General features: G+C 41.0%; 1 protein-coding gene across 3 annotated transcripts in view; it reads left to right on the forward strand.

Annotated features, from left to right (window-relative positions):
- ptch1 (patched 1) overlaps positions 1-25,932 on the forward strand; it is a 46,844-nt gene that overhangs the window by 9,868 nt on the left and 11,044 nt on the right. For all 3 annotated transcript variants that reach the window (XR_006012096.1, XM_042000089.1, XM_042000090.1), the window contains exons 3-17: positions 5,882-6,071; positions 6,243-6,312; positions 6,405-6,496; positions 7,935-8,130; positions 8,273-8,394; positions 10,454-10,601; positions 12,181-12,312; positions 12,520-12,675; positions 13,599-13,697; positions 14,595-14,720; positions 18,174-18,292; positions 18,792-19,485; positions 20,188-20,497; positions 21,913-22,055; positions 25,303-25,486. Coding sequence is in view for 2 of the 3 variants with exons in the window: in XM_042000089.1 (XP_041856023.1) it covers positions 5,882-6,071; positions 6,243-6,312; positions 6,405-6,496; positions 7,935-8,130; positions 8,273-8,394; positions 10,454-10,601; positions 12,181-12,312; positions 12,520-12,675; positions 13,599-13,697; positions 14,595-14,720; positions 18,174-18,292; positions 18,792-19,485; positions 20,188-20,497; positions 21,913-22,055; positions 25,303-25,486 (2,781 nt within the window). In the remaining variant the exon portion in view is untranslated. The remainder of the gene's footprint in view (positions 1-5,881; positions 6,072-6,242; positions 6,313-6,404; positions 6,497-7,934; positions 8,131-8,272; positions 8,395-10,453; positions 10,602-12,180; positions 12,313-12,519; positions 12,676-13,598; positions 13,698-14,594; positions 14,721-18,173; positions 18,293-18,791; positions 19,486-20,187; positions 20,498-21,912; positions 22,056-25,302; positions 25,487-25,932) is intronic.

Here is a 25,932-nt window from a genome sequence, read left to right on the forward strand (position 1 = left end):
CAGGGTGGAGGTGGGGGGTTGGTAGGGAAGAGAGGGATCTGAATGAAGGCAGCAACGTGGAAGAATCTGCCCATTGAGAACTGTGTGAATGTACACCTCAGGCTCAAGGGAAACTGCATTGGGAGCCAGCCGACTGCTAAATACACCCATTTTAGGGGCTGCAGGGGCCGGACAGGTGATTAGCATAATCAGGGGTGAGGGGAGCCATACATATGGTAATGTTGTAGTTGGGGGTGTAGTGGTGGTGGGGTGTTGTGGTGATATGGGTGGGGATTTAAGGGGGCAGCGGTTGGCAGCTGGGTTGTCACATTTGTGTCGGGGGTTGTGGTGCTTGGGAGGGTGTGAACCTGCATGAAGAGAAACTCAGCAGCAGCTGCATCTCAGAGAACTTCCACTCTGCTCTTATTTTGTACTCACTCTGTTCTGTCATCCTCTCATTTTTTTCCCAATCTTCTTACAAAGTCACTCTCTCTCCACCTTGCTTGCTTTTACCCTCCCTCTGTGTGGCACATCTCCCCTCCTCTGTGAAGGCTGACAGGGGAGTAGGAGGGAGAGCACGAGGGGGAGAGAGCATGAGAGTAAGGGGGGGACTCATCTTGGGTCAGATCGGGTCTTGGCTCTCAGTAAGGCCTTTCATCACATATTTGTGGCTGTGTGCACACCTGCACTGCAGAGGCCATATTCAGAACCACTATGTGTGCTGGTGCAGCAGTTAAGGCTCCTACTCCTTTTACAGCTACAACAACAGAAAGACAACAGCAGACTAATTTATTTATTTATTTTTATATGCAGCAAAGTATTGCAGGGTACATTTGGAATATTATGTTAAATTGTGGATGTGCAATGAGACATACAAACTATGCAAACAGTAAGGAAAAACAAAATAGTTTCACTTGAATGATTTTGCCGTAGTAACCTGTTACGTTAGCTAGTGGAAATAAAACTTTTATGCACATTTAAGTCTATATCACATGCAGATCAGTGCATATGTATTAGATGCATGGTTTGCAAATGTAAACATGAAATCTTTAAGTTGTCTTAACATAATCTTTAGTCAAGACTTTTTAATGTTTTAAAACTCAAATAATAAAGACAGCTTATTCAAAACAATTTTTCTTTTTTCATGTTTTGAAATATTTACTTAGGTGGCACTTAAATGCTCTAGATGTTACACCTTTATTCCCATGTGTGGTGTGAATGTTTTTACAAAGAGATTTGTATAAATTTCTATAATTCCATGATACTGTTTATTGTAGGCAATATCTTTAAATTTATCAAATAATTAAAACCCCACTGTATATATGCAAATAAAGAGTCTACATCACAGTCAGCTCATGGAAAGTCACAAATAAGTTTAGTCACAACAAATCCATCGTCTGTGTGTTTGTGCTCCGTCGCTCCATGTTTTGTTCTGTTGAGTTACTTTAAACCTAGGCTATGAGGAGCCCAATAAGTGCAGCTCACAAACCTTCAGGGTAAGTTCTGTTAAAAGATGACTAGCCTTAACCAGCCCAGAACACATTTGCATCTAGGCCATTTAGAAGAATATGGTCAGAAGTGTCTCAGACTTCATCTAGAAGTTGTCTGAGCAATTTCATTTGTGTTTATACACAGTCCAGCTTGAATTTTTTACCTTATTTTGATTTTTACATTTTGCTTTTTACATATTGAGTTCTGATTTGCACTAGCTGAGTTTGTGGCAATAAAAATGGATGCTTGTTTACAGTCAGTGTATGGGCCTTTGCAGTCACTCATGCCACTGTGGTTCATCATAAGCAAAAATTCATACAAGGGCAGAAAAAATGATCAATCAGTGCAGGGAAATTATTAGAGATACTATAGAAATCTGATCTGTGCATGTGACCCGAAGGTTACAGGCTATTTCATTATGCAAACTGGTGACATGGTAAAGACTGCTACACAGTCCAGTTTATAACCAGTTAATGCTTTATAATATTGCACACTCATTATAATGCAATACTAACCTGCCTACAAAACTATAAAGGCATACATCCATAGTATAAGTGGAGTTGAGTGTCTGTCCACTATTCAAGTTCAAAGTCTGCTTCTGTTTGAACTTGAATAGTGGAATACTGCAGCAGGTCTCATCAAATTTAAAATGTGTTTTCAATGTAAAAGAATTTAGTTTTAAATAACTAATAGTTTAGTAATAGTTTTAAATGTCTACAAAGTCCAGATTTGACTTTGTTTTACAGCACTTCAGTAAGGTTTTTGCATAGATATATTCTCCATTTCTCTGGTGATATGGGGGGGGGGGGCATAGGGTATGGGAGGTCGCTGTACTGGTAGCAGAGAGGTGACCTGGTTTTGACGGGCTTCCTCCTCACCATAGGGGGTCTTTGCTGAGATGGGGCCTAATCCAGCTAATCCATTCTTGCACACATATGGACACGCGTGCACACACAAACACACACACACATACACAAAGATGTGTTTATGCCACATGCACGTACATGCAGTATGCTCATATGTGCACATAAATCACAAATATTTCAGGTGATGATACATTGCACAACTGCTTTAAAAAAAGATAAAGAGAGGTGAGGATCATTGTTTTGTACTTGTGTGCTGTTGTGTTCCACTGAAGAGGCATTATGATTTGTGTTTACCACAGCCGAGTTTGGTTCAATACCAGGATCATTCACAGGAGTTGTAGGACTTAACTTGCTGATGGCAATGCATATTTTGACTGATAGTGCAGGTTGCTTCCGTTTGCAAATCTAAGAGACGTGCATTAGGTAGGGCTTCGGTGTTGTGTGGGCTGCATGGAAAAGAGAGAAAGTTGGTGAGGAGAAAGGGGGCTGGGCTGGCTTTGACAGAGGGGCCGGGCTGATTGCCATCATGATCTGGCCAATCAGACAGTAGAGCTGAATAGTGCAAAGGGAGAAAAAATGAGAGCACAAAGAGGAGGGGGGAGTTCTGAAATGAAAGGAGGAAAGGGGTGATGTCAGTTCCTTAGAAACCTACTTTCACTCCTTTCGTACCCCCCCACCATCTCCATTCTTTTACTTGAAGAATAGGGGGGACCAGGGGTTAATGTTATGCAACATGTTGAATACCCACACTGAAGGCTCCACTACGGTGACATAAACAGGCTTCTTCTCCTCCTACTCCTTCTACTTCTTCTACTTCTTCTTCTCATTATTTTGACTGTTCATTTTTCACCATTTATTTGCAATGTTCATACAGACAACGCACACACACAGGTGCCAGTTTGTACGAAACTCCTTAGGGTTGCATTGTTCTAAGGGAACTGATGCCAATAATAAGTCATGTAACTGACCTTGGGGTTGCAACCAATCTTTTGCCAATTACATACTTGATTATAGAATAGAATATTTGGCCAGCAATAGCTCACAAATAAAATTGCACTTAAAGTTCCTGTGTGTCACCAAAAGGCACTATGTTGGAAGAAATGCAGTAAAATAATCAGAACTATGTTGCTATTTTTGAAATTAAATTAAATTCTCTTCATTACTTGTGCTACAGTAGCCCAGATGTGACAAATATAAACACTGGCTCTGGAGCAGCAGAGCTTTCAGTTTGTTTAGTGGGTGACAATCTCCAGTTTATAGTACTGAATGACTTTTAATCTTACACACATAATCAATAGAAGGATGAATTTTACAACAGTAAATCTGTTATCTTAAAATGCTTGATTACAGTTCTATTAAAGCTGTGGAAACTGGGGGGGTGCACATCAACCTGTTGAGCAGCTGGTACTGAGGCTACAGCTTCTAATGCAATTTGCTCAGGTTCAAATCCCAGCCAGGAGCCCTTGTGCTGTATGTCGCCCCCTCTCTCTCTCTCTGAACCATCTTTGGATTCTGAAGACATCTCATAGGCATTGCCCAAAGCAAAACCAACAATCTAAAGGAATTTGTTGAGAAGACAGGCTGACAACGGAACAACCTTGCATTACTTATGTACAGCCCCACCAAAGGCATGAACTCCCCCACTGAAAAAAGCATTGTGTTTACCAATCCATTAACACTTGTACATCCCTAATTCTTGAAGCAATCTCTTTTTCTGCTCTTATGACAACAGAGCTCCCCCTCCTTAGCTCTTGCTGTTTTTCATGTAAATAACAGTGGATGATGAGAGGCTAATTGTCAAGGTCAATAAATCTGCTAAGATATGTGACCCACAATCCCATCATAGCAAACACAAATAATACGTATATTGCCAAAAGAGACAGAGCTCTGGAGATAGGCTTTTCAGGTGGGAAATGACATGAAAAGTAAAATTTTAGGCTTTTAGATATTTAGATTAGTCTAACTTTAACATAAAGAAAATCCACTGGGGGACTACGATCTGGAGGCTGTGCCTTTCTGTTTTTTTTATGCTGGAGGTAACATTTGCTGTGCATCAATATGACGTCTTGCAGTGTTGGAGCAGTGGTGTGTTATAAGTTCAAGGAAGAAAACCGAGGGAGGGAGAAACTGTACAGCTATGGGAAGTACTTGAAAGTGACACTTTGTTTTGGTCACAGCAGCTGAGCCTGAAGCAGGACACCTTTAAGTTATCAACACATACTGGGGTCAGCCAGTTTTCTTAGGAGGAGGAATAGGGGAATATGTGTCACTGAAGAAACACAGCTGTGTGTACACACACACTGATATGCACATACTTGCACATAGGCAAAAGTGTGCACACACTTATGTATTTTCTTGGTCCAGCTGGGGTGTTAATTTCACCTCAAGGCTGTGTGAGTGTTGACCCCAAAAACTTTGTAACCTCGTGAAGTGTGGAATTCTCTAAGCCTTGAGGCTGTAATGTGCTGTTTCCTGTAGAGGGAGAGTGCATTCCTTTGACTTGTCCCATTCCTCTCTTCTTTGCTGTATATTTGCGGTCTTTGGGTGGCAGTTCGTAGCATTTCAACTAGACAGTGAGTTCTTTCTGAGCATGACCCTTCCATCTTTTTTCAATCATTTCCACACACATATAGAAGCAGGGTGAAAATGGATGCACCTCTTTTCTCTGTACCTGGATTCCCTTTCTTCCTCTTGATGGTGCAACAGTTGAACCAGGCCTCAGGCTAGCTCTGCCTTTGAGCGCTGAGTGTATCAGACAAGTCGACTTGTTAGTGCACTGTCAGTGCGCATCAGGTCTTAATCAGTTCCATGCATGCTCCTTTGAAGGCAACGCTGGTGTAACGTAGATGCGTAGCCGGCCTAGCAATGAAAAGCATGTCGCTCCAGTTAGCCTAGGCCTGCTATTAATGATGAGTATTATAAACATGCCTTCAGACAGGATCAGATGGGAATGCTGTTTGGGTTCAGAAAAACAGAAATCAAGTGTGTTTTCCTAATGCCCCAAGACATGGCCCCCTCCTTTCCTGTTCCATTGGTCTGACTGGGTGGTCCAGCCCAGCAGAACAGGCATGCTTATGTTCAACTTTAATGCCATTACAATGGAGTAAAAACATTCAATCCGTTCCTGCTGTTGTACGAATTGAGCTGAATTGTTAAATTGGATTACGGCATAATAAAATGTTACAGATTTTTCACACAGTCATTTTTTTATCTTGTGTGTGTGTGCGTGTAAGAGAGAGAGAAACCAAGTGAAAGAAGATGACTAAATTGCTCGAGCTTTCAGTGAGCGTTTAGTCTCTGATGATGGAAGGACTCAAATCCTCTGCTTGTAAAGAAGACACACTGAACTGGGAGATGCATGCATGTATATATATATATATCTATATATATATATCTATATATATATAGATATATATATATATATGGTGCAGCAACTCTGGCTGTTTTCATAAATACCTGTACCTGAAAGTTTAAAATGTGTTCTCGCTGTTTGCTGTTTACAACAGTAGTATAAATATGGAGCCCTCATGTGTTTAATTTTACAGTTGGTGGGCGTGTGAACCAGGAACTGAAGTACACACGACAGAAGATAGGTGAGGAGGCCATGTTTAACCCCCAGCTGATGATCCAGACGCCACGGGAGGAGGGAGCCAATGTTCTTACAGTGGAGGCGCTCCTGCAGCACCTGGAGTCAGCTCTTCAAGCCAGCAGAGTTCATGTTTACCTTTATAACAGGTAAGTTATGTTAGTTATATTTACCCAACAAATGTGAAGCTTATAGTGCCACATAATTGTGTATTGTGTTACATTGTCTTGTACATGAAAAATTGATCATTTTAGGTGGTGTTTGTTTTGTTTAGTCTGAGCGGCTCATCGAAATATGTGATGTTTTTATTTCATTTTCAGACAATGGAAAATTGAACACTTATGCTACAAATCAGGAGAATTTGTCACAGAAACACATTGGATGGATCAGGTGAGATGCTAATCTGCAGTCTAATATTTTATTTGTTTGTATTAAATTTTACTCTGTGGATCTTACAACTCATTTTCTTAAAATCTATTCAGTTAATAGAAAAGCTTCACCCCTGCCTCGTTATCACCCCTTTGGACTGTTTCTGGGAAGGAGCGAAGCTCCATTCTGGAATGTTTTACCTCCCGTAAGTACTACACACCCCCTACCAAACACAATCTGGACTTTAAAATTAATAGTAATCACATTATTCCAAAATGCCAATGCAGTATATTATTAGATATTATTGACCAATTATTTTCAAGCGTATGGGTCATTGATCAAAAAAAAAAAAAAAACAAGAAAAACATCCCAATTAGGCACAGATAATCACTCTCTTGCTGAGTGCTGCTGAGTGTTGAGCTCACCATTGCTGGTTATGGCATTAGCATATTAGCATATTAGCAGCAGTATAGGGATGTTCGAATTGTTAACAAAACAGTGACAAAAGGAGGATCTGGATCTCTGCAACTTGTTTTTACCCCTTTAGTAGAAACAACTCTGGCTCACTAAGAGACACCACAGAGGAGCAAGTGTGTGCATGTGTGTGTGTTGTCCTGAACTTGTCCCTTCTAAAGGCTCTATTGTAGTGGTTGCTGGCATGCGTATCGCTGGCGATAGTTTCTCTCCAATTCTGGGCCTCACACCATTGTCTGGCCGTTCTGTTGCTAATGGCCTGCTGCTACAGTAATACTCAGCAGACCTTTACCTCTGCATGGGCTTGTGCATGCACATAGTGTGTGCCTTTGCTGTGGGTGCATACATGCATTTTGTCAATGTGTGAAAGCGTATCAAGGTTGAGTCGCTGTCAACAGAGAAGGCGTGTATGTGTGCCTGTCTTGCCTGTTGGTTTAAGATGGCAAATAAGGGTTTTTACTATGTTCTGGTTGGGAGGCTTGGAATAATAACCCAAGCCTGGTTAAGCACATACAATGTAGTCTGAATGACAGAGAGAAAGAGAGATTCAGAGAAAGAGAGATTGGAATGTGTGAGGAATAGAGAGCATAGAGAGACAAGGTCTGAGCTGAAGCAGGAATTTGGCAGTTGCATGATGGGATATGGTCTCCAAACAAAAAAGAGATTATTTGCTGCTCTCAGAAGTTTGTTTGTTGTTAAGAAGTAGCTTTTGCAGGTAATGGCAACAAAATATTACACAACATAATCCCACTGTTTTTTCAGTTTTTGGGGTTTTTTCTTTTATTTCTATCTTAAAAAGTGCCCCTCAGCCAAAATTTGAGAGTAATATGGCATTAAATTATACATCAGTACACACAATTATGGTGTAACGAGGAAATATCCAAACTTAACCAGCCAAGCAGTAGCACTTGATTTTGAACAAAAAATACATGCTGTTCTACTGTTAAACTCAAATAAAACAGCAGCTTATTTACTCTGCTTTGAACACCAGTAATGCTCAGCATCACTTTTCTTCTCGTCATCATTCAGACAGGTTGTATACTTGTCAGTAAGATAAATTATAGAAAGGAGCCACACTAATAATCTGTGAAAGAGAAACTTCAAATTTTTTTAAACAGTTGCCCAGAAAAAGAAATTAAGGTTAAAACTCTTTTTTTTAAACTTTACAGAGGAATAGACCTGCAGTGGACCAACTTTGACCCTAAGGAGTTCCTTGAGGACTTACGAAATACAAACGTCCACGTGGAAACCTTTGAGGATATGTTGGAAAAGGCAGACGTTGGGCATGGCTACATGGATAGACCCTGTCTGAACCCTGCTGACCCTGACTGTCCCCTCACTGCACCCAATAAGAACTCAACTAAGGTGGGCACATGACTAGACTCAAGCTTTTGGATTGGAATATCTGTGTGCACACATGCAAAATTTGTATGTTTTGGTAAAAAATTAAGTTTGAGCTTAGCTGCTGACAGTTATTTTTTTCCACCCACTGGGTTTATTGCACCAGCCATTCGATGTGGCGCGGGCCCTGAGTGGCGGCTGTCACGGTCTGTCCAGGAAGTACATGCACTGGCAGGAGGAACTGATTGTCGGAGGGACCACCAAGAATGGCAGCGGACCCCTGCTCAGGTAACATACCCCTCGGTTACACCTACACACTTCCATAAACACTGCAGTGATCACAACGGAGCTTATTCTGGAGAAACTGTGTGTTTTTTGTTCTACGCTCTGAAACAGCGTATGCACGTGTGCATATGCGCTGTGTGCTATAAATCTTGCAGTCATTAGCAGATTCCAGTGAAATCTTAAGAGCTCCAGCTGTTCCTGCTCAGCTCTCGCTGCTCTGCTTGGACACTGCCCACTCTCTCTCTCACACACACACATGCACACATGCACTCGTGGGCCTAGTGATCTATTGCCTGGCTAGTTTGTTCAAATATACAGTGATTTGAGTTACACAGACTTAATTCCAACACATGCACAAGGTCAAAGTTTACAGAAAATGTAGCATACTTTGCATTTGATATACACACTTATGTGTATGTGAATTCTATAAGGCAACATTAAAAAAAATTGCACAGAACTTAAAAAATGTCCTTAAGAACTACAAGGAAAGTTATCCCACATTTTGTGTCCACACTTCTTTCTTGAATGCTAAATTGCAGTGTGTATGGCACATGCACTTACACACAAAATTACACATCCAAAGTTGCACACATTCTGGTCACAGAGTACAGTTGGCTGTGTTGTTTGTGTTTTGTGGCTGTGCATTTTCCTGGCAAGGTAGGATCATTAGAGCGTCTGTGCATGCTTGCCTCCGTGTGTGTGGTTGTGTGTGTGTATGTGTTGCTGCTTGCTGCTGGCACTTAATTTCAACATCTTGTTTACTAACTGCCACCATTACCATGATTAGCACCATATTACAGACATCACATTCATTAAGAGAATGACAGCCTAATGTCTACTCCTTAGTTTGGTAACATTTTTATGCTAAAATACATAGAATGCCCCAAAGTAGTGTTCATAAGTTGCTCTCAAGTCCAGCCTCATTTGTTAAAAACTAAGAAGTTATATTACTTTATTGCCTTGTTAATGTGCTCATTAAGACATTGCACTGCTCATTACACTTGATACCATGGCCTTTATGAACAGGCACCTTTTTAGAAGGACTTTAAGAGAAAAGTGTGCTGCTGCAGTAGAAATGTAAGAACATGTTTTAATTGCCTTAAATAATATAAAAGTGTTATTGAAACAAGTTGTTTCAGATGAGTGAATGCACATTTATCATAGTGGACAGTGCAGTTTTTTATAAGTCACTTATGAGACTTTGTAGCTCTGTAAGCTGTTTTTTTGTTTTCTAAAATAGTCAAGTTTATGTACTAGAGTATGGATTAATTGATCACCATCAAAACTAGCCATAACATACTTGAGTAGGAAATCATGATTATTAGCTAACTGCCCCTCAGACACATGTGATTCATGATCACTGCTGAGTTTGGTGTTATGTTCTGGGATTTTTAGGTTTCTAGTAATGCTCTAGCATGCTATTTCATATTGTACATTAATATATTTAAACTAGGATTTGCAACTCAAGGGTACAATGTGTGTATAGACTACAAAACACATCATTTAAAAGTATAAAACTAAACAAGATATGGTATGCTCTGCAATTAGAGTGAATCCCTGTTAGCAAAACTGATAACAATAAATTTCTTTCTGTAAGTTCACTCTCTTGTGAATCTTTATCCGGTACCACAGCGGTGTTTCCACTAAAGAATATTAACAGCTTCTTAATTAAACTAAAATTGGATTTATTTAACTTACCTGGCTGAGTAGAGCTTTTATGAGAGAATGTTTTCCCTTTTGTATTTTATACATATCCTTCTGCGTTTGAAAAATTACAAGGTTTTAAAGCTTGCCCAAGATATAACACCTGAGCTTCCTATCCAGTGCTACGTGCTAGTTAGTGATGGGAATCAAACAAAAATATTATCTTTTGTGTTTTGTACAATTAAAAGATTAAAATTTCAGCCCCATTGACTTCCCTGTTGTTTTTATTATTGTGAAGCACTTTGTGAAAAGTGATGTATAAATAAAATGTTCTTCCTTCCCTCTTTTTTCCCCCCTGTTTTCACCCTCTCCTTTTTTCCTCCACTCAACTCTGCCATTCTTCCTCTTTCCTCTCCAGTGCCCAGGCCTTACAGACGATGTTTCAGCTAATGACTCCTAAGCAGATGTTTGAGCACTTCAGGGGCTACGAAGAAGTTTCCCACATAAACTGGAACGAAGAAAAGGCTGCAGCTATACTGGAAGCCTGGCAGAGAAGATACTCTGAGGTAAGGGCCAACACGCTAAGAAATGAGCGAGAGAGAGATTCAGAATAGAGGGAAAAGTTAAAGAGAAAAAAATCTAGCCTAAATCCTCTACAATCACATTGTAAATCACCAAGCGGATACAGGTGAACACGTAAAGGCCCCATCTAAAGCCCGGGCCCCTGATAGATAGTAGAACCACTGTTGGTGTGTGGTAAAGGGCTGAAGCGTTCCTCACAGCTCAATAGAGAGTAGTGATAGGGCAGCAGGGTGAGCATGTCTGGAATACATTAAGAAAGTGCTGGATATCTCTCTTTTTTTTTTTCTCTCTCTCGCTCTCCTGCTCTGCCCATCTTTGATTCTTGCACAAACACATAGGCAAACACACTCAAAAGCTCACACACAATCACTTTCCCAGCTGTGGCCCCATTGGTGGGTTATGTGTGACATCATCTGGTCTTTGTTTTGGGGGCCCTAACCTCTGTTCCACACAGTGTGACCCTGTGTGTGTAGGTATAAACTCTGTACGAGTGTGTTTGTGCACAATTGATCCTTGGGCCTGGTAATCAACGACAGAGAAACTGAGCACAGAAATAGAAGAAGATGCCCAAATACTGTCAGTGTGTGTGTTTGTACACTTTGGTGTTGCTATAAGAATACGCCTGCATGTCAGTATGTTTTTGACATGTGCAAGTTACATATAGGTGTGTGTAAGTGTGTGTGTGTGTGTGTGTGTGTGTGTGTGATCTAATATGTGTTTCCTAATGTGTGTCAGCCAGCATTGCTCCCTGCTGAGCAGTAACTTTAGTTAAATGCTGAAGCCATCTGTCTAAGACAGAGAGAGGATAGTTTGTGGTACTGTCTGCAGATTCTCCTGCAACAGGGGCAGAGGTCATTTTTTTGTGTGTTTTGTTTTTTAAGACACAAGATGACACACAAGAGCTGCCATATCATACAAGCTATTTATTAATTACGTTAAGAGGAGCCTTTATCTGAGGTGCAGCTTGCATTACAAAGTAAAATGCATCTTTTTTTCTTCAGGAATGTTCACTTTTCTTATGTAAATTGAAGAAGGGACAGAAGTTTAGCTGCATATGCCTCTGAAACCCAAAACCTTCTTCTTATTTCTGCATTTTGACATCCTTCCACCCCTTCCTTTCATTTAATCTTGCTGCCTTCTAACTGGAAGCAAAGGCAACAGCTAATTAATAAAAAGCAATGAGGTTTTACAGTGTTTGTGATATCTTATATGCTTACTTCAAATTTGGCATTAAAAACTGCATCCTTCATCATAGCACCTGTGACAAGCCCTTTTCCTCCTTTGTCCTTCAAATGCATTTTATAAAGTGAGACGTCTATGAAGTTGATGCGCTGAGATTGATATCCAGGATAGAGGAGAGCGAAGATATGCAGATATTTGTTCATACAGTACAGATTATTCACAGCTTCCACCTTACATCACCAGAGGATGACCACAGACCATGAGCCTAAAATGTAGAACTGGATATTTAAAAAAAAAATAACCAGCATTTTTCCTTTGCTTTATTCTCTATTTTATTATTAACGTTGTTTCACCCTGTTTCTGCATGTCCTCCTCTTGTAGGCAGTGCTGCAGAGTGTGGCTGCCAATTCGTCTCAGAAGGTTTTATCTTTCACCACCACCACGCTGGAGGATATTCTCAAGTCTTTTTCAGACATCAGTGTCATCCGTGTAGCTAGTGGATACCTGCTGATGGTAAGAGCATAGACCAAAAAAAAAAGCAAAAGTATTTGTGGACACAGATCCACCTTAGATTTTACTAGGTTTTGATTGTTAAAAACTAACATGTTTTAGGAAATAAGCTTAAAGAAGAGGACATGTTTAGTTTGATTTGTAATGACCGACTTGCCCATGCAACAGGTTGAATATCTAATGGTCTGTTTGTTTGCTGTCTGTGCTCAGCTGGCTTATGCGTGTCTTACCATGCTGCGGTGGGACTGTGCCAAGTCGCAGGGTGCTGTGGGGCTGGCGGGTGTCCTGTTGGTGACGCTGTCTGTGGCAGCTGGTTTGGGCCTCTGCTCTCTCCTGGGCATCTCCTTCAATGCAGCCACCACACAGGTAACTCATACACATGCTATCAGGCAGATTTTGTGAACAGTCTAAAAAAGCTCAAGACTTTCCAAATTACAAAAGACCCTAAAAACAGACGGATGCTTTGTATCAACCTCCTCACTCATAAGCTACGTTATATCTTTCTATTTAAACTGTGATGCATTATGTCAAAATATGTTGTCCCTATTTTGTGTCCTATTCTTCATATTTGCACCATTTAACAATCTCTAGCACTACATCTATGTCATCAGTTTGAGCTGTGAGGATTTAGTGATTATGTTTTAGGTTGGAAAGGGGAATTGGGCCCGAGAGAATGAGCACATGGGCTAGCTTTTATGTCCCAGAAACTCCAGGTGAGCTGGATTAACTGACAGCCCTCTCATGTTGCCTCCCAAAGTGGGTTATGACCACCTCCAGTACAGTGGGAGGGGTGTTACAGCTGCAGGGACTTAATACTAAACTAGACTTTAAACTGCACATGCTTGCTAATTACCCTCTTTTCTACCAAACGGGTACCATTGCTGGTTCAGGGTTTGTGTTAGAGTCCGTACTTGGTTGGTTCTTTATAGAACCCAGAGAGCTGCTTCATTAAATCACCATCTCTTTAATAGATATTAGATAGATATTTATCCAAATATGTTTTGTAAAAAATTCAAACATAATAATTGCATAGAATCAAGTCGTGTCATTTCATTCTTGGTATTCCAGACAATTTTTTTTTTAATTTGCCACATAAGTGTCTAATCAAAACAGATTGACAATATTTTATCACTCTGATCCTTTGAACTGCCTTTAATACACTGTAAATATTGCATGAGTGTGGATCTGCTTGTTCTACTCAAACTTTCTACCACAAAACGGCAAATCTTTAGAGAAGGTGTACAGGAAATCATGACATATACGTGTGTGTGTGTGTGTGTGTGCTACAGGTTCTTCCATTCTTGGCTCTGGGAGTTGGAGTTGATGATGTCTTCCTTCTTGCCCATGCCTTCAGTGAAACCGGACAGAACAATAGGATCCCATTTGAGGTGAGGGAAACGATCCTCATTTTAGCTCTTTTAACTTCCTTTGATGTCTTATCGCCTTCATGGAGGAATGTGTAAAAGCTTGTCTCTGCCTGTGATGTAGCATCCCACAACTCATATCCCACACACTTAATCCAGTTAAAGAAAGAAACTTGTATGGTCACAGCAATTTTAAAGTGTAGATTATAAAAACGGAGAATCCAAAAGCAAATTACAACTATGTTAAATTAATGAAGAATAAAAAATAGTTAAAACTCAAGTTTTCAAAGGTGTGAAGAAAGAGTAAATTTCTGCAGCCGTATGTAGGATTAAAGTGTGTGGAGCATGGTAACATTTCATCTCCGGAGGGGGGAAAACACAGGCATGTAGTTGCTTGTTTTTGTTTTCCACTGTGTTTCTCTGCTTCCAGCTCTTGTCTCTACGTCTCCCTCATCCCCTAGCTTCCTTTGTGTGGCTGAGATGAAAACTAAACAGAGCTGAACTTGATCTCTCCTGTCTGACACACAAACACACACAACAATGTAAACGCCTGCAGATACTCCTTGTGTGGTCTTGCATGTCCCTCAAATCTTCACACACTTTCTGCCAAACCTTCAAGAGCTGTGTGTTATCTCATTGCTGTTCATTATTTGTACTTTTGTTCAAATAAATAAAATCAGCATTGACTTTAGCCATTTTGTTTAATTTTCTTCATTTCTTTGCACTTCAAAGAGAAATTGTTAGGCCAGGGTGGATTATCTAAGTGCTTTAGGGCTTCGAAAAACATTGTGATCACTGTCAGTCATGCCACAATTATGATAATTGTTCATAATCTCAAGTATTACACTTTTGCTGCTAGCTAAAGACTAATTAAAAGTTTAATAGCTTTTCTTTTCATTTCATTTTTTCTGTGTATGTTAGGACCGTACGGGGGAGTGCTTGAAGAGGACAGGGGCTAGCGTGGCCCTCACCTCCATCAGTAACGTCACAGCCTTCTTCATGGCAGCCCTCATCCCCATCCCAGCGCTCAGAGCCTTTTCTCTACAGGTATGCTAGGCAGCCACTTTGTGTGGAAGAGAGAGAATAAAGCCATGTGGGGCCTCTCTTCAAATAAAAGTTGTGCTCCTGTCCTCACTGGCTCCAGATTTCAGCCGACTGTTGTTTTATTGATTTCATTAGTTAAACTGAACGTGCGTGTGTTTGTGTGTCTGTGTATTATCTGTGTTTTGTTAAAACCACTCATCTTCCTTTTTCTCTGAGGCTGTTTAGTGGTGGGTCTGGTGTCTGTCCAGATTGTGGCTGAGGTCCATGTAACTAAATCCAAGTGAGCGTACTTGGATATCCTAATGTTCATGAGTTTGCGTGAGCATGGAGAGTTGTAGTATCTGTGTGGGAGGTTTAAAAAGCAATGGTCAAGTGTGTGTGTGTGTGTGTGTGTGTGTGTGTGTGTGTGTGTATGTGTGTAGGCTGGGGTATCCAGAGGGAGACTCTGACTGCTCTAACATCTGTCTGTAATTAAAGACGTCACCAGATCAGTGTCTGACAAAACACCTCCAATAATAACTGAATTGTGAATTCATTTAAACACTCTCAGTCATAATGAAACAAACTGTAAAAAAGAGAAAAGAGATAAAGCTGTTAATAATTCTTGGTGAAAGGCTGAGTTTTTGCAAGATAACAGATCATAAATATGACACATAATACAAAAAAAGTAATCTCTTATGTTTGGGTGACTTATCAACCTTTCAAGTCAATAGTGCCACTATCATGGAAACACGATGTATTGCTATTGTGCTGAAAGTGTAAGCATACATCTTCTGACTGTAACATAAAAAGATTTTTGGTTTGATATGAGTGCAGCATTTATGTCAGAACTACTGTTTTTTCCCTCCTCATCATAAGGGCTTGACTGAATTTGTTCTTGTATTTTTATTTAATCTTTGTTATGTTGCCTTGTGTTACATTTTACATTGTGATTTTTAACCTTTTAAAACCTGAGGTCCCCACAACTCAGGGACATGGAGAACTGATGGTGCTAAACTTTGCTAAATCTTGCCAAAAATGGCCATCGTGGAGACCTCAGCTGAGCTGTCTGTACTAAAACCGCTCTAATTTTGTTCTGCTTTACTTTATCAGAGTTGGGCTTCATGTATTGTACCACTGTACTATGATTTGATGAAGGTTTAGAGCTACAGCTGTACCGCTCCAAAGGGATATTCACATTCTAAATATGTTTGGGTCTGTTTTTTTTTTTGGCAAGCCTGAAACCTTTTTCGTTTGTGCAATGTCCCATCTTCATTCAGTCTTCACCAGTAACACATGTACTGATATTTACACATCTTGACAAATCTTACTTCCCTTTACTATGATTCCAAGTAGACCTTGTTATTGCAGACATATACTGATTTCATTGTGGGTATTCAATTTTTTGCTAGTCAACTTCATACATGATAAATCACATTATTGATACAGAAAGATTGAAAGTAATGTCACAGCTATCTGCTTGTTGACAACACACAGCTTTGACAAAATTTGCATTTTTAAGAGCTCTAAGGACAAAATCATCCAATTAACAACAACCTCAAGAAATGGTTGAAAAGAAAACATGATCAAACAACATCATCACTGGTTGTAAGATGCTAGCAAAGTGCCTAAAGTTGCAGGTAGTGAAAGTGCAGTTATCTTTAAAGCAATAAACAAATAAATAAAAATCATTAAAAAAAAAAAAGGGGGGGGGGGGGGGGGGTGTACTGCAGTGATTTTTTTTTCTCGGGTGGATTTTATTTGTATAAAAGAAAAACCAAACATTTGAAGCACTTTAATCCTCCAGCAGGCAAGAATTGTAAAGGAGGTACATGATATGTGCTTGTTTTGGCAGAAGAGTGCTATCCAAGCTCAGCTTGTTTTGAGATTTGTTGGAGTCAGATTTTGAGATAGTCCAGTGCATTTTTGAAGATGCTATTTTTGTTATTAAAGTTTTGAGACAGTCAAGTAATTTAATTAAAAGCAGAATAGTTTAAGCTGTCATTAAAAGCTCTCATCAAAAAGTAAACATCATTCCATCAAATATATCAAAGAAAATAGACATCAATAGTTTAAACATTCACTTTGCTAAAGAGACATGTAGACCTAAAACATAGGAATTTTAAATGTATTTTCATGTAAATTACAGATCATATTATATTAGTTTCATTTGAGCAGCAACAATCCTTCTTCCCCCCTCCTCTTCTCATGCTCTCTTCCTCACAAATGCACTCACTCAGAGATAAGATGTCACCACTTTGAGTACAATATTAGCATGTGTGGATAGATGGCTTTAGTACAGCAAGTCTGTCAAACATGATCCATTTACCCCATGGGCCTAATCCATGCCGCCTCGTTTTATACACATGCACACACATGCCATGCATACTTTGCACTTGTGGTTTTGTGACAGGTAGAGGGCAAATTTTACACACAAGACGTGATAGCCATCTTTTATAATAAAACACATCCATGCATGACAGGCATAACCATTGGTGCTCATCTCCCAGTTTCCTATTAATGCATATGAAACTAAAAAAAAAAAGAATCTTGTCTTGATGATAATGATGCAAAAACGCAGAGAGGGACACGTTCGTGCACAGAGGACTGATTCAAAAGATAGATATCTCTCGTTTGGGTTCAGCTGGCGGGCAGTGTGTGTGTGTGTGTGCACACACATGTAGTAATATAACAAGCCAGTTGAGAATTAATCATCCTGCTTTACACACAAATGTTTCCTGTCTTTGACCAGATTTCTTTCTCTCTCTCTGACTGACTAGTAAGCTAAGGAATGAAGGAGGGTAGGGATGTGAGTGTGTGTCTGGTTGGTGTCAAGGTGTGGTTTAAATCAGGAACTGTAGATTTTAAATTTTTTTTCCCCAAGCTGGGAGTAGAGATATGTGTTAATGTGCATTTTTGTGAGTGAGTGAGTGAGTTTAAGGGGTGTGTGGGGGTTGTCTGTAGAGCCACAGCGCCTGCTCATCACCTCAGGCCCTGCGGGCCTCTGGCTCCTTGGGTGGTCTGGCACACACATGCAATTGTGTGTGTGTGTGTGTAGTGGTCTGGTAACTACGCAATATCCAGATTGTGCTCTGGGCAGGGCCCCAACCTAACCTCAACCCCCACCCTCTGCTCCAGTGCACCACCTTCAAATACTTAACCACAACATTATACTGCCTTCTATTGCACATACACACACATGCTTTGCCTTTTCCCTACACATTCAATGTTTTTGTCTTGAAAGGCACTCCAAATATGTTGAAAGGCAGTTTTTCCTTAATGTTAGTTTGCAAGCTGGAGCTTAGACGTATATTGGAAAGAAGATGGTTACAGAAGTACATTTCTCAACCCCATCATTGCATTGAAGATTTTAAGGGGTTTTATTCATATCCAGATTTCTTAAGGTCCGGTTTGGATGTCTTTTTTTTTACCCATCAGTATCTATGTTTGACCAACAACATCATCTGTTTCTTCCAGGCTGCAGTGGTGGTAGTGTTTAACTTTGCCATGGTGCTGCTTATCTTTCCTGCCATCCTCAGCATGGATCTGTATCGACGAGAAGATAGACGTTTTGACATTTTTTGCTGCTTCTACAGGTGTGCACACACATACAAAGAATTTCTTTCATTTGTGATCAAGATTATCCCATTCCCATTCTCTCCTTTTATGCTTTTTGTGCCCCCCCCCCCCCCCCCCCCCCCAGATCTCTGATAATAAATAACTTAAAAGCACCATTATCTCTGAGGTATCTTAATGTTAATCCTTCCCTCAGTCAAAATGTAATTACTGCTAAAGTTGTCTCTTTCTGTCTGACTGCTTGGTTGTTTCACTGTGTTTACTTGTCACAAGTCTTTATTAAAACTTTACCAGTCTGCCTGCTAGCCTGGGCACGCTTCTTGGTTAAGCAATAGTACAGATGTGTAGACACATTTATTAAATTCCATTGTTGGATCTATATTTGATGATTTTTTTAACAGATGTAATGCAATGCTCTTTTATTTTCCACAAAATTGGATATGCCCACATGTTAAATTATCCCTTGCATTTTCTCTCACATCTGTCCCACCTTTCTTTCCACTGTCTTTGTCACTACAGCCCATGTGCCAATCGTGTGATTCAGATTGAGCCTCAGGCGTACTTGGATGGGGCAGATCCCAACCGCTACAGCCCTCCGCCATCATATCGCACCCCCCCTCCTTCATATCACACGCCTCCCCCAAACTACAGCAGCCCCCCTCCCTCCTACAGGAGTCATGGCTTTGCCCAGCAGACCCAAATCACTATGCAGTCCACAGTACAGCTCAGGACAGAATATGATCCCCGGACTCAAGCGTTCTACACCACAGCTGAGCCCAGATCCCAGATCTCTGTGCAGCCCATAAACCCAGCTCCGACCAGGGTCCACCCTAACAATGAGTATTACAGCAACAACACCACTGCCAGCAATACCATGAATAGTGGTGGCAGCAGTCATGGCAATCTCAGCAACAACAACAGCAGTAGCAGCAGAGGTAATGGGGAATCTCGAGGCTCTGCTTCCTTCTCTCATCATTGTCCTGCGCCTCCAGCTGCTGCCCCCACTTCCAGTGCCTGCTCAGCTCCTCAGGGTGATGCAGCCTCATCAACTGGCCAGAGTCCAGAGAACAGCAGCTCCACACGGGATCTGTTGTCCCAGATTGGAGAGGCTTCTCTTGGCCTGCAATGCCTAGATCCTCCCTGCTCTCGCTGGACCCTGGCTTCTTTTGCTGAGAAACACTATGCTCCATTTCTTCTGCAGTCCACTACCAAGGTGAGTTTAGTTTATCTGTGTATTTTTATAGAAAACAGACAGGGAAAGAAGTGGGGGGTGGGATTGGGGATAGCTTCTGTGTGAGGTAAAGGTGCATTTGTGAGCTGACTCACTGTGGTGTTAATTTGAATGGGAGAGTTAGTCACCAGAGAGAAAAGAGGGGAAGGAGGAAATCTGGGGTGGAGGTTGTGGTCATATCCTATCTGAGTCACACAAAAACACACACAGGCTGACCTCAGTCTTCTGGGTGGCCCGTCTTCTCAAAACCTTCCAAAAGTGAGATCATTTGGTGGCATGTACTTGACATTATAAAGTGTTTCTCAATTTCAGTACACTGTCAAACTTGTCTTCTTTTTACCAAATTTCCTCATGCAGTCCTGCAATCACTTAATCTAGCACCCATTACTAAGTCTTGTTTGTTCCAGCTTTTTTTTATTAATTTATTTAGTTATTCATTGTTTTGGCCATCATTCTGCCTTGGAAGCCTAAAGGCAATGGCTGCTTTAGCACATAAAATGGTATTCCATCCAACCTAAACATCCATCCATAAACTGCAGGGTGCGGGATTTGTTCATTCATTTTTTTTCATTTCTACTCTTTTTCTTTTAGAATTTGATTCTAAAACGTGCTTGTGATTATGCATCAATCATTCATATTTCTACTCTGTGATGATTCAGTTTGTGTTCATCCTTGTGATTCCAGGTGGTTGTGATTGTGCTTTTCCTCTGTCTGCTGGGAGTCAGCTTGTATGGGACCACCCAGGTGAGGGATGGCCTGGAGTTGACGGACATTGTACCTAGAGAGACCAGCGAGTATGACTTCCTCGGAGCCCAGTTCAAGTTCTTCTCCTTCTACAACATGTATGTGGTGACACAACGGGCCGATTACGCCCAGAATCAGCCACTGCTGCACCAGCTTCACCAGAGGTTCCACACTGTTCGCTACGTACTGAAGGACGACAACGGTCAGCTGCCCCGCATGTGGCTTCACTACTTCAGGGACTGGCTGCAAGGTAATAATAATTCTTGACATCTGACCTTAACAGAGTAAAGAGATTAGGTATTTACTTTCTCCTTAAAGAGTTTTGAGATGATAATATTTGTCTATGTTTTAGCATAAATCTGTGGGAAACAAGATTATAGGAAGGAGTTCAGAGGGAGAAAGGATTGCAAAAATGGACACTGTTAGTGACAAATTAAAATCACCATTGTCTTCTATAATTGGAGCTATAGAATTGGATGAACTGGGAGGCAAAATGTATTTTTATACATGGCTTGAGGCAATCTATAGAAGAGTTCAAATCTGGCATAACAGCACCTGTCTGCTGAACTGTTTCTTTCCACCTCTTCCTAGCGTTTTTCGATATGTTCAGACACATTCTGTGTTGAGGTCAAAACACCTCAGCTTCATCTGCTATTCTCATTGCGTTGTACAGACAAACAGAGCGATCTCCACAGTGCACTTTCTGCACCATGTCCCGACACGGCAATCTCTCCCTCATGTTTCCAGCTGTGAGCACACATCTCCAGTAGAAAAACTCCCACTGTGAAGTACATGCGTGAACAGCAATTGTAGAAAAAGTCCAGACCAACTTGTCCACACATTCTCTCAAACATCTCTGGTATTCATGTCTAAAACCAGCTTGTCACTTTTGATTTAAATTCAGTACTCATAGAATCATAAACGACCAAAGAGCTACAAATAGGAATGTATGTAGCCCCCTAAATGGGAGATGTGATGGACAAATTCTTTTCCAACCACGTAGCTGAAGCACAGCTGAACAAGAGCATTGTTGTCACATGTCAACCAAGTCCAAGAATTGCTTTACTTTCAGTAAGGAAACACACTGACTCGCTCTTAATGCTACAACGCATTGTAAGAGTCTGTGTGCGAGCCGGCTGGGAACCACACAGAGAGTGTGTCTGTGTGGGTGAGAGAGGGGAAAACTGTGTCTGATATTGCTCTCTGCAATGGTGGGACAAATTGGAGCCAGACAGGCCAAGGAACGAAACCCAAAACAACATCTCCCACAGACGGACCACAGCATGGGCTTTTGGGGGGGAAGAGCAAGGAGGAGGGGAGTGATGCACATATGGATTGGAGAGTAGTATAGAAAAGGAGGCACATGTTACTCATATAGTCCCTAATGATTAGTTTGAATTAAAAGCAGCAGATTTCAAGCTTTTGAAGTCTTTCTTGGTGGTTAAAAATGGAGTTATATGAAGTCAATGACGCTTATTATGGGGTTAGGGTTAGGTTGCAGTGTTGTGTTATGCCCTGTTTTACTGTGGTTGGCTATTATGTGTACTGTTTACTATGAACTGTGCTTTGTAATTGTCTTGCACAGGAAGAATGTAGATAACAGAGCATACAGCCTTTTCAAAGTATCCACATTTCACTGATCTGTCTTCTTGTGGTTACCTACAGGACTCCAGCAGGCATTTGACAAAGACTGGGAGGCTGGTCTCATCACCCAAACCAGCTACAGGAATGGCTCTGACGATGGCGTCCTGGCATATAAACTTTTGGTGCAAACAGGACGTAGGGAAAGACTCATCAGTTTTAACCAGGTATGCTCTCAGTTTAAACCAAAATGTGGATTTACTCCTGTTTTGTCTTTGTGTTTTGCAATGTTTTGTATGTTAAGGTCTAGATCAGCCACACCCTGCTGTAACACTCTGTCCATTTATACTTTTCTCTCTTTTTCAAAGTGTGTCTTCATCTTCTCTGATGAGTTTACAGAGCCCAGGAATTTAAAGCTCTCACTGGAGCTTCACCCTGCCTCTGAAAAACCTATTAACTCTGCATTTAAACCATTTGTCAGTTTGTGCTTGTGCACGTGTGTGTGTGCATGTGTGTACGATTCCCCAACACTGAGCTGTTCCTTGAAAAGGTGTTGCATGTGTTGTTTGCTCACTGTGGCTTGGAAGCCTCTAGTTTGATAGTTGCTACAGTCTAGTGTCTAGTTTAGCATCCGTATTTCATCACCAGTGCTGGTAGGGGCCACAAGAAGTCATTACATTGTGTTTCTACAATCTTCTGCTGACACAAAAATAGGTTGGGCTGTTGAAAATGTGCACCTCAGTTTAAGTGAAAAGGAGAAATATTTGCATGCAAGAGAAATGTGTAACAAAGGATGTTATCTTAATCATCTTACAATTTCCACTTGAGCTGCTGAAGTGAGCCTTGTCTCCAGTCTGGCACTGTGGGCCATTTTGATATCCAACACGGGCTGAAGTCAACCAAGTGAGCAGCTTGGATCTCAGAAGGAGGTCCAGAGAGGAAATTTGCAGAAGATCAAATCAAGTCTCTTATACATCAGCAGAAAGATGCCAACATGCTGATAAATGAGATAGAGTAGAGGGAAGAAACAGAAGGATATAAGAGGAGGAAATGCTGAACACAGAGTTGCATGTTTTGTTTTGCTTTTATTTTTGTGTAATACCACCTCCAAAGAAACAACACATGTAGATGCATGGTTGCATTATTTTGGCAGGAAACAAGTAAAGAAGAAATAGAAAAACAATGTTCGTTGCAAGGATTTTATTGTTGCAAATTTTAAATGCAAAACAATCCATATCCTTTCAACTCTGAGGTCATTTTGATCAAATGTAATCTTCTTTGCTGTATCTTGTGTTTATTTATGTTTATAATTTGTCTGTGAACATGTGTGTCTACAGATGAGACAGAAGGCTCTTCCCACCCTTTTTACTCTTCTGTTTGTTTTGACTGTTTCTCTTACCCAATAGACTCCGATTGCAATGGCAAACTACTCTTCCCTATCTCTTTGTGTAGCTGAAGCACAGGCAGGCCTTGTGTGCGGCCTGGTGACATCACTTCCTCAGCCTGTGAGGGAAGTGTACTCACCGTGAGTTGTAGGGGCCGCCAGCAGAGCTGCCTGGGCTTCCCGTGACAGCTTGAAGACATACAGTTGTTGCGTATCCCGCTGTTAAATTCAATCCAGATCCTCTGGAATCCAGCTCTCGCTCTTGCTCCCTCTCTCTGACTCTCTGACTCTCCCTCACTAACTCCTGCCCTCTGTGAGCTGCTGCTGCTGTGTCCTCCTTCATTGAACAGAGCTGAAACACATGGTTTCTTTGAGCCAGCTCTGTGTGTGCATTTTTTTATGTTTTGAATGTGTGTTCTGCCATTGCAGTAGCTGTTTTTTATGTCTCAAAATAAGGACCAGATCTTCATTGACCCAGGCAAATTGCAAAGTTAGATGTTTTGTTTTGATATGCCACTCTATGGGTCTGTGCAGAAGGGATCTGTGTTTAATCTGTCCCAAATAACATATCTTTGTGCCTGGTGGCTATTCATTCCTTCTGTGTCTGGTTTGCAAATAATGCAATGGAAAGGTGAAGTTGTGGTGACTGAATGCAGAAGGAAGCTGAAAGTCCAAAGGAAGGCCATGCTTACGCTATCAAAAGCTCTTTTCTTTTTCGGCCCTGGTGGGTTTGTGGCGCCAGGCATTCTGGGTACCCATAGGGGTCAGGAGAACCAAGTGTGAGCAACATTTGTACAGATGTTGTGTTATTTTTATAGCTCTACTCCATTTGCTGGGTGGCATTTCCTTCAGTGTTAACAACCAGGTTAACTGCACACAGACGTGCCCAGGGACTCCAGCCAATTTTTTTTTTTTATTACGCTGACTCAAGCAATTTTTCTCCCACCCCCCACCCCCCTAAAAAAAAAAAAGAAAAAAAAAAACGTTCTTTTATTTGTCTACCTAACCTCCCGAGTCCACCTTCACCCCTGAAAATTCTCCCTACCGCTGTGAAAGAGGGATTTATGGTTTCTAGAAGGGAGAGTGGCGGAGCAATGCAGTAATGGTTTTACCTCTCAGAAGCTAGCACTACTTCGCTTTCACATAGGACGACTACAGTAGCAGGCCTGAGTAAGACAGACATTCATGATATGGCTACAACCTTTGTATTAAATACCATTTGAAACTGTCAAATGTTTAAACAGTAAAGGACAAATCCTAGGAGCTACAGCTCTCTGCCAATAGAAACTATTACAAGCAATATGGCCTGGACCATCCCAATGCCAATGAGACCAGCGTTGCTACCGATAGATCCATTCTTTAGTGCAACCAGAAAGGCTGCGATCAATGAGTATTGGCTTTTCTGTGAAAAAAAACAACAGATTTTATCATCCTTCCTATCGTAAATGTATTCATACAGATGCATTTAAACTTGTGTGGGCTTGCTCTGAAGCCATCAGCAGCTTCTTGACAGCAGAGTTCTTCAAAGTTTCCTTTAGAAATGTATTCAGAGCGGTTACAGTAACAGGCCTGAGGTTGGCCAGTCAGTATCTACTGTATGTAAAGGGAAAGCTGATTCAACATTTCCCATGTTTTAATGTGGCATGATAATTCTGGGAAGCTGCGATCAGAAGTACGGGAAATTTCAGAAAGGCAACCAGTGTTTGACGTGTTGATTTTTCTTTGGTCGGAAATAGAGAGAGAGGGGCTAGTATTTGACTGATATTTTGAAAGGTGCTCCGTTTTCTTGCACTCATGCGTGTGTATAAAGAAGCATTTCTGTGGTCAGCTCACCTGTAAAATGTTATGGTCAAACAGGCCTTAGTTCCACAATACCTTTTCATTTCCATTACGTACTTAACATCTGCCAAGACCAAAATCCTTTTTTTTTTTTTTTTTTTTTTTTTTTTACCTCAATCCCAATTTTTGCATTTGCTAATTTTTCCATTTCAGAAGTTTTAGCCTCACATAAATGTGGTACAGCTGTATGATTTTAACTGTTTGTGTTATTAATTGTCATTGCTGATTAATTTCTTCTGTGGTTTTTGTAGCTGACTCGTCAAAGGCTTGTGGATGCAGATGGAATCATCAACCCTGGGGCTTTTTACATATACCTAACAGCTTGGGTTAGCAATGATCCTGTAGCATATGCTGCCTCGCAGGCCAACATCCGTCCACACCCTCCTGAGTGGCTCCACGACCGCACCGACTCCATGCCTGAGACACGCCTTAGCAGTAAGTTGGCAGTCCATACGTGCACAAATCATCAAAGGATCCAGAACAGGATGGAATCTCATATATATGTGAGACTGAGTAATGATGTTGTTAGCTCCAAGAAATTCAGCATTATGAAAATAGTTAGAGCTCATACTTGCAATGTGTTTAGCCAGAACTTGTATTTCACTTTTGTGCAGCTCGCTGGTCACAGCTTAGACTTTTCTTAGATTCTGTAAGGCAGCTGCTACATGTGAGTTGTGTTTACCTCTTGTGGTCTGAGTTATTGCTCCTTGTCAACTGCTTAGCTCAAAGTGAGGTAATGGATTTTATTGTACCAGTGCAGTGTGTTTGTGTTTGCATGTAAGAGCTCAGGTTGCAAAGCTAAGGCCCCAGACACAACTCAGTGTTGTGCCTGTGGTGAAAGTCATAATCCTGGCTGCCATTGCACCTGCATTCACGCACAC

The sequence above is a fragment of the Melanotaenia boesemani genome, chromosome 11, assembly GCF_017639745.1.
Source record: "Melanotaenia boesemani isolate fMelBoe1 chromosome 11, fMelBoe1.pri, whole genome shotgun sequence".
In the NCBI taxonomy this organism is placed as follows: domain Eukaryota; kingdom Metazoa; phylum Chordata; class Actinopteri; order Atheriniformes; family Melanotaeniidae; genus Melanotaenia; species Melanotaenia boesemani.